We start from the raw sequence: 12,674 nt of genomic DNA, 5'->3' as shown, positions 1-12,674 counted from the left end.
TCATGGGAAATCCAAAATTGTGAGACGAAAAGGCCTCTTAGTGCCGTCGCATCAGCCGCCGGGGATGTTGGGGGGGCTTCTTTTTCTCTTCAATGTAGACGAACCATTGAGCAACGTCATCGTCAGGCAATAAGTGCAATAGTCTAGGAGAATATCTACAGGCAACCATGTAAAACTTTAATCACTTACTACTTCCAGATTATATTTATCTGAACTGTGTGTAGGGGGGGAGGGCTTTGCAAAGAAAAATCTAGATCTTCACAAAGAATGTGAAACAAGAGGCGTGTGCAGCTCGTTTTGAGTTTTGCTGATTGCGAATGACTGATTGAAATCTGCCCCAGTTTCATCGCTCATCTCTCTTTCATGCTGCCTCAAATCCTCCGAGGGCTCCAAAGCACTTTGACTGAATGACAAATGAAAGAAGAGCAGCTCCCCCTGCTGAACAACGTGATGATTAGAATGGCCGACGTGTGTGTGTGTGTGTGTGTGTGTGTGTGTTGGAGTAGACATTACTGATTGTGTTTTTTTGTGAAGAGTTTCTCTTAAAGATTTGTGCGTTTACTTGTGCTGACCACAGGAGGGAGTGCAGAGCTTAGAAATGGAGCGTTTCGCTTCGTGGGCTGTGGGCGCTGCTGCTCTTTATTAGCCTGATTTCTGCTTTTTCAAATGGAATGTAGTTTGTGGTCACGTTTTGCTTTTTAAATGTGAGAAAATTTGGAACTGATTGACAAAGAAAAATGAGTCATTTTTCTTACCATTTCCGTTTAAGCACACGTTGTTACAGACGAACAGGAGATACACCAGCAGCAGAAGCGAGAGGAGCAGAGGGAGGTCTGGGTTTATTAGAGGGAGCGTGGTCATGTGTTTCCAGTCTCTGAGCTCTCCTCGTGTTGTTTTGCGAGAGGCTGCGCTTAGTTTCTGGCAGCGGCTCCGTCCTTAAGAGCCTCTTCATGAGCTCCTTCGATCAGCTGATAAATGAAGGGACTGAAGAGGGATATTCAGGTGTAATGAATGTTAGGGAGCAGTAACCTCATCAATCCTCCCTTCCCTTTTTTATTAAAATCAGCTTCTTCAACTGAAGTGTTTCTACCAGATTAAGTGTAGAAAAGTGCAGAGCCCTGGTTCTTTATCTTCGGGGTTGCTTCATCATTTTTGTTGCCATTTGAACAGTTTAATTCTACAATGGTTTCATGTGGGGAATCTAATAGTTATTCTAAAAGCCTGAAAAGGCTCTTCCTCTTCTGTAACGTGCTCTTCTTCATCGCTCTTTCTCTGTTTTGTATTTGCTTTGCTTTTCTCGCTCTCCTCCCCCAGAGTTTGTGCCTTCCTTCTGTTCTCTATTTTTTGTTTTCTTTCTTTGGGGGGCTGAGGCCAACACAACTGTATTTTTGTACATAAACTCCTGCACTTTAAACACAATACAGTTGTTGACAAAAAACAAATGTCTGTGGGCTTTTCTTTCCGAGTGACTTTGGAGCGTTTGCCTTCTGCCTCTTCTGTTCCTCCTTTCTCTCTCTGCCTTGTTCTGTTTCGTATTTCGAGCCACGCCGACACGCTTGACAGGTACGGCCAACTTTTTCTTTTTCATTCCTGTTGACGCTGTCACTGCATGAGCCTCCAAACTCTGCATGTTTATTTATTCTGCTGCACACCCGCTTTCACGAGGGAGTGATTATACTTTTTATTGTTTTGGGCAAGGTATTTGTATGATTTTATTTCATGTAGTCGCAGCAAGGTGCTGTAAGGAGCAGACACATGGGCCCTCAAAGTGTCGGACACATTCATGCCTGAGAATATTGAGAATAACAAATATTTCCTTCTGTTGTTGTGACGCAAACTGTGATGCATTTTTAGACTTGGTTGGTAGTCCCTTTTTTTTGGTGATTAATTAATGAGCGGTTCATTGAGAAATCTGTGAAGGAGAAAAAAAAAAAAAAAAAAAAAAAAAAATGTTTTGCCAAAATCTTTAAGTTAAGGGATGAAAATATCCATTGATTCATAAGGGGGGAACATCAGAGGGAAGTGCAGAAATCTTTATATATTGTGCTTTTTTTCTCCTTTTTTTCCTTTGTTTGCTGCTCATGCCTCTTTATCTTGTTGTTACAGGAGATGAAACTTACCAGGACATCTTCCAGGATTTCACCCATATGGCCTCCAATGACCCAGACAAGCTGAACCGCTACCAGCAGTACGACCCTCAGAAGCCGTGACGCCCCAAAAACGTCGCTCGCTATCAGTCAGATAGACCCAAACAAAGAGACTCCCGAGAATGACGGCCACTTTTCCTCCAGCATCATTTAGAAACGTCAGCTTTAAAGCGTCTGATGTTGCCGAAGCTCCTTCTTATCAAAGTAGTAGTTTTCGCTGAAATCTACGAGCACTTGGGTCAAGTGAAGGAGAACATCTGTGAATGGGAAAACCTCACTTTTTACATTAATACTATTCTTTTTTTTTTAAGCTGTGCTTCTCAGTAGGATCTGTTAGTGAATGGTACAACGTTGAAAGGATTTGCAAAGTCACAAGTGAAAAGACGGTTGAACTCAGCCGGAATGTAGAGCAGCCATCGTCGGTTATTTTCACCGAGTTTAATTTCTCACATCTCGTTCCCTGACAGCCGAGCTGTAAAGAGAGGAACGTGACGGACTGTTGAATCGCCCTTTTTCCTCTTCAGTAGGATTCTTTTTACGTGCATCGGCATCTTTTTACAGGAAAGTTTTGCTTTAGAGAAATCTCTGCAGGCATATTCATGCTTTTACTGGCACAATTCATTTAGTGTACATTGGTTATGGAAGCAAACCTGCTATTAATGCATCCGTGGTTTAAAAAAAAAAAAAAAAAAAAAAGTGTTTTTAAATGCTTGTTGTTTTTTTTTAAATGTTCCTCTGAATGATTTTTAAGTGTTAGTACCTGCAGCTTGTGTCATTAGAAGGTTTTAGGATGATTTATTTTTCAGATTGAGTCTCATTAGATCAATAAGAAAGAAGAAAAGGACACACTTTTTTTAAGGGTCTGTAATTTCTAAATATTAACGGGTTGGAACGGTGGGATCTGGTGTTAATTACAGGTCATCTGGCGCCAAAAAAAAGAAAAATGTCCATTTAATGTAAGTAAAATATCATCAAAGATTCCCGTAGTTTATTTTGAGTAAGTGTTTTATAAGAAACACTGTATAAAAATGACAAATCAAGCAAATGCGCGTTGTTGTAATCAACTTTAGAGCTCAGTCAGCATAAAGAAAGCCTTTTATTCTCCTTACCGTTAACAGCTGCTGGGTGAGTTCATGTTGCGGGATCTTTTTTCCACAGCAGCAGCGCTCTGGAACATCTGGTTATCTGGCCGAGGAGTTGATGCTGCGCATGCAGATCTTCTGTCAACAGCTCGCCGTGGCTGACCCTCATTGGTTCTAACGTATCAGCCCACTAGAAGTAATGAAGATGTTATCTGTAGACAGATACGCACACGGTAATGGACCTCTGTTTCCAGTTAATCCTCTGTAAATTGGAACTGAATTCCTCTCTGAGATGACGGATCCTGACACAAACGGCAACTGCCACACAGACGGAGTAATTGTGCGAAAGTGTTGCCGAGCGTGATTGGTGTTTACTAAGATTTTGGTGTCAGTGGTTCTGTACACACCGTGCTCAGCAGCAGGTGGTAGAAGCCGAGCACGTTAACGCCGTCCCTGTTGACCACAAACCTGACAGAGCTTGTAAACTGGGAAGTAACTTTAGAAATGACAGACCTGTAAAATGGAGTGGAACAGAAACACAGCACATGCAGTCTGCAGAATGTCAGCAGATGTTTGGAGCGATGACTGATGTCCTGGTTTAAATATCAACAGGTGGGTTCTGTAGAATCTTTACTGAGCTGTGGATTCTGGCATTTTCTGTTTAAATCCTCTGATATTTGCAGTATAAAGGAGAAACCTTTGGCCAGCGCAACATTGGATACAATTCTTGTACATTTTGTACAGATGCTTTTGAAGTCTCAAGAGAATCGAAGTATGAAGTTAGTGGTACTTGAAAAATGAAATAAGCTTTTGTATATGCTGTTCTTTGTATCCTTTGAAAAGTATAACCCATTTTGTATTGCTTGTCTATAAACCAATATATATGTACTGTATAATACACCTGTAATATGTAAGGACTTCAATACACATAAAGAAATCGCTTCTGAATGATGATTCTTCCTTTGGTTCGATTGTGCAGGAATGACATTGTCAGAATATATGAGAGGACTTCACAAACAGGACAGGGTGCGCAGGTTAGTTCAATGTATGGATTTACACAAAACATATGTAAGGCATCACTCTCCTGCTTCTCTAAATTCAATTTTCTGCAGACGTTTTCTGAATATCCAGCATTGTTGGAGCACTAAAGGGTGTGTCCACCAGAGGGAGGACTACTGTCACTCAGTCATACGTGGAGGAGAAGTTCTGTACATGCAGCCTGTACATGCAGCTCTCTGAGTGGGTTTTAAACTTCACCTGAGCCCTTTGAATAAAAAAGAGTGTACTGACTGTACCAAAGGTTTTACATAGACAGTAAAAAAAAAAAAAAAAAATGGGGCATATTACACGTGGTCATTATTCATATTCAAAATTTATTTATATAGCACATTAAAACAACCTCAGCTGACCAAAGTGCTTCACAATAGCAACTGCATCACATATTAAGAGATTCATCAATGAAATGGCAATAAGAATAACTTCATCAGATAAAAATAAAATTTTAGATAAAATTAGCAATAAAATAACAATAACGGTAACAATAAAAGTAGCAAGCCAAGGTAAACTCCATTTCAGCTATTGGAAGGCCAGGGAAAAGAGATATGTTTTCGGTCTGGATTTGAACTGGCCTGGATTTGACTGAGAGGACCTGACAGACAAATTTATGTACCAAAGACTAAGTCCAAACTACAGTGGCAATGTGTGAAAAACATCCTTAATGAATCAAGAGGGCAAGTAGAAGCCAGGTGCTACACATCAAATATAACTAATTAAAGTAAAAGTTTGTTTAAAGAACACCTTTCACGGACAAATGTCACAAAGTGCTTCACAGAAAAAGTAAACCCGATAAAATACACAATGACTGGATAAAACAGAAATACAAGAGAGTCATAAAAGATCAAGTCTAACTAAAAGCTTCTTGGAATAAAAGTTCAAGAGTTCAAATGATGTACAAAAAAAAAAAAAAAAAAAAAAGATAAAGGCAGTGGGTTCCACAGTCTGGAAGATGGATCTCCTCAAGTCTAAAAAGACTGATCATCAACTAATGTGAGCATCTGTATAAAAGCAGAAGTTTTGACATTTTGCCGGTTTTTGGAGCGTTCAGGCGCGTCTTAGCACAATGCCAAGGAGGAAAGACATCAGCAGCGGTCTTGGAGAAACAACTGTTGCTGCCCAGAAATCTGGAAACAATTTGGAATCCTTCTTTCTACAGAGAGTAAGATTATTCACAAGTGGAAAACATTCAAGACAGTCGTCAGTCTTCCCAGGAAAGGACATCCTCGCAAGTTCACCCCAAGGTCAGATCCAGCAATGATCAGCGCAAAAAAAAACCATGAGCTACATCTCAGACTCCACAGGAGTCTTGCAAAGTTGAACACACCACAAGACTTCTGGAACAACGTCCTTTGGACAGATGAGATTTAAGTGAAGATGTTTGGTCATGATGCACAGCAGCATGTTTGGTGAAACACAGCATATCAGCACAAACGCCTCATACCAACTGTCAAGCACGGTGGTGGAAGGTGATGATTTGGGCTTGTTCTGCAGCCACGGGACCCCAATACCAAAATATTCTCGAGTCAGTTGAGAGGCCACCTGTCTGTCAGTTAAAGCTCGGCTGAACAGGACAATGATCCCAAGCACAGCTGCAGATTTGCAACAAAAATCCCGTCTGAAATACTGAAAACAATTACTTTAATCCAAAAGGAGGTTCTTTGGGCTGACACATCATGACAAGTGCTTAGTTTCTCACTATCAGTGTACCACAGGCTTCTGCATCGTGGCTTATTTTATGTCAGAATGTAATAGCATGATTACGTACCTCAGGACCAGATGATTACATATAATATGTAGGTTGCGCTATCTATTTCACGTTTGTATATTTCTACAGTAATTAGTGATGTCGTTCTGTTTCTTCTGTTTCTAAGTGTCACTGCAGATTAACTTCTCAGCGCCATCATTAACTTCCACAGACATCTACAGACCATTGTTGCACATAAAGGGCCTATTCATACCGCCTCGGGCTCCCTTTGCACGTACATCGAGGATGTTCTGAACCCTTCCCCGTGCCATCAATACATTGCCCAGCCTCATTCCACCTTTAATAAATACAGCTTGTTTATTTCTGCAGCTGTTTAAATGAAAGGCTGGCAGGCCGGCAGTGCCCACCACTTCAAATGAGTTACAGGGATCCGTGTGTATGTGTGCCAACGTATGTGTTTAGTCTGCCGCAAACTAATGTTCCTGAAAACAAATCATGATCATAAGCGCTACCGGACACACTTTTGTCAGCTCAACAGCTCAACCTCTGAAACTCGAAGTGCAGTTTTCGTTGTTAACGGCTCCACCCGGCTCCGACTGCCCTGTCCTGTCCGGTCTGAGCTTTAGCTGGCTGTTTCATTCCAAACTAGATGAAGGTAAAGCAGGGTGACACGCACAGACAAAGGAGCAAGAGGAAATATGCAGTTGGGCTCTGACTGCGCAGTTAAAGGAAAAATGTAACCCACTTTGTTTATGCACTTCATTCAGAAAGAAGTCAGAGGGTTGATGACTTCAGAGCAGAACGCCTGGAAATTTGTGATATCTGTTGAATAACCTTTTGCTTTGAAAGCTAAGCTTTTATTTATTTTATTCATTTTTATCATAATCTAATCAATGTTATGAAAAAATTGAGACAAAGATATGAAATGGATAATTTTCTATTATGCAGTTGGAAGAGGAACTTCATAGCGCAACAGTTTTTTTTATGCAGTGCTACTTGAGGGCTTGAACATTCGTTTCCTCAGCTAGGCCACAGCGATTTTCTCAGAATCTTTTCACAATATTATGACAGTAGATGTTGAAAGAGCTAGGTTATGTGCAGTTTTTCACTTTCTTGGAACTCATTGAAGATTCTCTGACACACAAAGCAGGGAGTCATGACCCATCCCAGCGTGGAAAAACTGAACTTTTGGTGGAAGTTCCTTTTATACCCCATCGTGACACCCTCACCCGCCACAGATTTGTCTGTTGACTGTAGAAACTTTCAGAACACCATTACTTGTACATTCTATAAATTTTCCTCTTTCCCAACCTTTTCGAGTGAGTTGGTAGCATCAGTTTTTATTTGTTTATATATTTTTAAATCTTTTTTTTTATAAATACAGTGGAATTGGACTGTGAAAACTTGTTTCTGTTAAAGACTCAAACAGATTTAAATTTCTATTCCATTTTAGAAAAGTTCCCAAATTTTCTGGAAATGGTTTTTCTGCTTTGTACATATGATTTGACTTTAAAGGTCATCTAGTGCACGGCACCCCGTCCCATCTGGACGGTGCACCGTGCTCCCTGGACTCTGCTCTGTGATTCTGCCTTCAAGCCTTTTCCAGGAAGTCTGCGGTCTGATCGCCCGTGGAGAAATGAAGGGCCCGCCGCTGGAGACGTTTCCCTCCATAAAAACTACATGTGAACAAACGCAGAGAGAGCCAAGCCCCATTAATGCTGCTCCAACTGCCAGGGCCTAAACTGCAGAGAATATTAGTGTTAACAAGTCACCACATCCAGTGATGACTGAAGACTCATTTTCTTCAAACAAATAGAGAATGCGGGTGTTGCGGCATGAGATCATTTCACTTACTTTCAGTGCAAAAACAAGTGTTTTATTGAATTCAGCAACGGGGTTTGATGTGCCTCAGTTCCACATACTGACATATTAATATTCCTCCGTATGATCTGCAAGTTAGGTCATGACTTCTACTTCAGTGTTCCTGTCCAGATGTTTTCTTCATTCTGCTGCTACTGATTTACTGAGCGACTCTAGTAAGATGGGGATACTTGAAGAGAAGATGAATAGTGAACAGTTTTAACTGACTTTGTTTGAGGTTTGATTTCAGTAGTTCAGGCATTTTAAAGTGCTCCTCGTGTAGTCTGTGATTTAAAACGACACCACTGGCTAACAAAGGCATGTTGTGGTTTTCAGTTGTGTAGTTGAGTTTTCAAATTCTTCACTTAACACCTGTAATTAAACACGCGTCCTTGGTGAAAATACAGGTTAAGTTGTATAAAAAAATGTTTGGCTTCTTGATATTTGACACACAGGCAGTTGCGGCTGCCTGAAGTGGAGCCGATCTCAGTTTTTGAACTACTGCTACGGATGAATTACGTTCTCTAAGCTCATTTTTAAAAACGGGAAGCGCTCATTTAAAATGCAAGCGTCTCATATTTGTTCTCATCTGTGCAAGGCCCAACGAAGCAGCACCAAAGAGTAGATTAATCTTTCAAACACATGGCAGGGTGGGGCGAGTCACCGCAAACTTCTCAGCATGTTACAGTAGGGCTTCGAACATTTGTGCCACATATAACAATTGTGGTCTCTAAATCCTCAGCCAGGAGCCCAGATGTTTACGCGCTCATACTAAACAGAGAGACTTAGGTTTCATGTTTTGGACCATCCTTGTGCTGAGAATCCAAACAGTCCTGCCTGTATTCTCTAGATGTTGATGATGACAGACAGACTGCGTGAATCGGTGCGTTGTCATAAGCACACGTTCATTCTGCAGGATCTTCACAGTGAAGCGTGAGGCTATGTGCAGCCTGCAGTTCCGTGCTTTTACTCTCCAGAAACTCTACTTGTTTAGTTTAAGTCTCAGCAGCCTGCGTTGCCAGCATGAACAGACCTGGCTGCCTCCTCTTTTTTCTTTTTCTTTTTTTTTCCTGAATGAAGCTTCCCCAGAGAGCAGTGCTTTACGCCGTGGTGAGCAGTCAGCCGTTAGCCTTTCCAAAAGGTTTCCCAGCTGGGGAAAAAAATAGCCTTCTGCTGCTGTTGCTCTTCAAACAGGTCTGGTGTCCAGCTGTTCTGACACCCAGAGGAACTTAGATTAACGGGAGCACTGGCTGAATGTGCCCTTCATCTGTTCAGGCAGCGAGAGCCTGCAGGTCACTTCAGTGACCTTTGTAAACGGACCAGAACTGCTCACATTTCGACAAACCAGCTGTGAACATGGAGGCCGGTAAATTACTCGCCCATCTCTGTAAACAGCTACTGTTGCGAGACGGTAATTCTTCTATCCAGAAAATGACTCATAATGTGTTTGTATCAAACTCTGACGTTCCAACTTGTCATCCAGAAGCTACGACACATAATCAGTCAGGTTGGTGAGTATTTAGACAGTGGGATAGTTTCTGGTTTTTACAGGTATTATGAAAGATCAGATCAAAGTGTTGACGTTCACCTTAAAATTGAACAGTTTACCAAGGATATTGTGTTAATCGTTCATTTTCAGAGGCTCAAAAGTCATTCCGACGACAGTTTCATGACCGTGTGTGGCCTTTTCCATCTTATTTCATGACTGACTTGTCTTTGTCATAATACTCATGGACCCAGCTGCGTGAACCACATGTTTCTTCAGGTGACACGTTCTTTTATCACCCTGAACGTGGACGCCGGTTTCATAATGAAACGCTCACTCTTCCACCAAATGTGCTTCGATCTGCTCCTGGAAAAAGTCTCCCACAGAACATCCCGCACTGTCTGCAGCGGTTAAGGAGTGAGAAGTATGGAGAATTTGGCTTGTGAAAATAAATGGTCGACTCTGTCCTTCGGTACTTTGTGTTTGGCCCCTTAAAGTGAGAAGATTAAGTTCTGACACTTTCATTATACAACTAATGATAAGTTGTGTGTTGCGGATTCTTCAGATTTTTAGATGTAGATTCGTTACTAAACACACATACACACTCACTCACTCACTCACTCACTCACTCACTCAAAACTAAAGAAAGGGGGGAAAAAAGCAGGTAATAATTTCTATTTTTCATCACAGGAAACTATCGTATATCACAGGTTAAAGTATCATTGAATTGAATCGAATGCTGTAAATCCAAACTTAGGATTTTTGGAGCATTCTTATTTGCACAGAGAACTTATCTGTCACGATTTTCAGCATACCGAACCTGAATGATGATGTCATGTCAGTTTTATAAAGCAGCTTTAGCAAAATCCCAAGCTCATTAAATTTGAATAAATCAGATTTTACAGCTCATAACAAAAATGAAGTAGTTTTGGGTGTGATGAAGCTGTAAATATGTCATTTATTTGATCTGAAACAAAGGTTTGTCTGCCTGTCTGACATCAGTTTACTGTTTTCTTCTCCACAGATTATTTGTTGGGGAGAATGCTGACTTTGTCTCCAAAGTTTCTCCAACGCAGAGTCCAGGTTTCGAGGGTGAATAACACACCAGTCAGCAGGATTTAATGTGGCTCAGAACAAAGAGGCTGCAAGAGGGTAACTAATCAGTGAAGCTTTGCTCGGGACTTAAATGCAGAGTTCAGTCTTGCCACTTGTCCCGCACAGCTGCAGCCGACAGTTGCCAGCCATGATGGAAAGCATTATATAACTCTTCTTCACTGTTTTGACGTCAATCACCTGTCTTGGGTTCAAAAGGGCCGAGTGAATGTCAGCGTGTTGAACCTTTGTCACGGGGGGAAAGCACGTCAGCATAAACAGGCGAGAACTCGATGTACCTTCTCAAATGTGCTGCTCAACAGGGTGGGAAACGGCTGCAGACAGGACGACACTGACTCCTTCCCGTCACCAAAGTTATTCCAGCCACCTGCTGCATGATGGTACATGACAAAAATGCACCACTTCTCCTTGACCTCTCTTGTCGGGCAGAGTTTCTGATAAACTTAGCCACAAATGCAACTGAACTTTAAACATTGTCTTGGTTTATTCTTGATTACAGACACACTTTGTATACAAGGAAAAAGTGGAAGTACTTAGGGAGCAAACTGACAACATGATTTAGCTTCTTCTTTTTTTTTTTTTTTTTTTAACAAAACTGCTGTTGATGAAGTTTCTGTGGGTTCACCAGTTGATTAAATTTCCTGTGCAAGCAGGAGGAACAAATGAGCTGCGTGGGGCTTTGAGCTTTTTGGACGGAGACGAGGCAACATGGGAGTTAGAACAGACACTAAATGTGTTTATGAAAGTAAGCTGGAATTACTATCACAGGAACTTATTGAACCTTGGCTTCATTGTAGGTCTCTATCTTTCCTCCAGTGGGGACTGAAGGAAATTTACGAGTTTGCCGGGGCCGCCGAGGCCAAAATCCACAACAAGCCGGATTTGTTCAGCGAGAACATCCAGAGCTCCATCATGGACCACCGGCGCATCACTCGCTGGCCCACGAGTCCTGCCAGGAAGTCTGCGGGACCTTGACCCAGTGCGCACGCCACACACGGGCTGACCTGACCAATGAGCTCTCTGGTGGGTCCTCTTGTTTGCTTTAACAGTGCTGCTGACCCTCCATCCTTTCATCAAAACAGTCACCGTTGCTGCACCCGCAGACGGTGACTGCATGCTTCGTCTGCTCAGTTTTCCCTTGTATGGAGATTTGTAGTTCTCATTTGGGGGATTCGGAGGAGCAGATTTCCTAAAAGGCCCTACTCAGAGGTTAGAGATTTTGTTTTGTGAGCACGTGGGTTACACAAAAGGACTGAGCCACGAAAAGGCCCATTTCTTCAATTCTGTGGAAACTATCATCATAATCTGTTGGTACAAAAGCATCAGAGTATTAATGCACCCGCTGGTTTTTGAATGTCAAAACAGGCCGCCGTTCTTCTGGAAACCAGTGCATTAGTGACTACAGTACTTAAGATGACATAAAGCCTTGTTGTGAGAAATGTCTGAAAATGATGGAGAGCTTTCAAGCATTCTTGGATGAGTAGCTGATTCGTGTCAGCTGTTAGTCTGCTAGGTGGAGAAACGGGAGTGAGGAGGAGGAGGAGGAGGTCCACTTCATCACAGAGGAAATATGAAAAGTATGAACCGCGGCTTTGAACAGAGGCAGATGTTTCACATATCTTCAGCTCATCCTGCCTGTGATTTATTGAGACGTACTGGAAGTGAAGACCGAGGCAGACCTCAACCCATGTTGTCTGGAAATGGGGGGTGGGGTGGGGGGGTTCGGAGCATGACTAAAGATTCCCTCCTGCTCGGATCCACGGTGTTACCGCACCTCCAGGAATGCGGTCCTGTCACAGAAAGCTGTGAACTCTATATTTAGGACGTGTTGGACGTAAAGGAGCAGGTTCTACATGCCGAGTGTGGCAGTGGTGATGGATTTGGTGTTTGAGCTTAGACTCTGATCTCACACACAGGAGTGTTTTCCTCTCTGTGTTCTAGATCAGGACTTTGATCCCAGACAACAAAGATGAGGGGGAAAAAAAAGCCCCCAAAAACTTGCGTGGTTGATAAGCATCTTAAACAGACGGCCGTGACCAAGTGAGTGGAAATGTGAAGGGAGGAATTGATTAGACTATATGTCTGGCCAAAAAGCATGTGGGCTGGTTGCGTGATGGCAGAGAGCAAGCAGCAAATCATCTCTGACGGCCGCTCGTTTCAGACGTTTTTCCACCAGAGGTACGCGCTGAAAGTCAAACAAGTGGCAACACGTGATGCAGAAAACA

The 12,674-nt window shown here is 42.2% G+C and overlaps 1 protein-coding gene across 3 annotated transcripts in view; it reads left to right on the top strand.

The window, feature by feature from the left end:
- LOC142400547 (arf-GAP with coiled-coil, ANK repeat and PH domain-containing protein 2-like) overlaps positions 1-4,168 on the top strand; it is a 48,839-nt gene extending 44,671 nt beyond the window's left edge. For all 3 annotated transcript variants that reach the window (XM_075485528.1, XM_075485529.1, XM_075485527.1), the window contains one exon: positions 2,107-4,168. In XM_075485528.1, coding sequence (XP_075341643.1) covers positions 2,107-2,210 — 104 coding nt within the window. In that variant the 3' untranslated portion in view covers positions 2,211-4,168. The remainder of the gene's footprint in view (positions 1-2,106) is intronic.
- The last annotated feature ends 8,506 nt before the right edge of the window (positions 4,169-12,674 follow it).

Source organism: Odontesthes bonariensis, chromosome 15 (genome assembly GCF_027942865.1).
Source record: "Odontesthes bonariensis isolate fOdoBon6 chromosome 15, fOdoBon6.hap1, whole genome shotgun sequence".
NCBI lineage: Eukaryota > Metazoa > Chordata > Actinopteri > Atheriniformes > Atherinopsidae > Odontesthes > Odontesthes bonariensis.
This window is presented reverse-complemented; position numbering and strand designations above follow the sequence as displayed.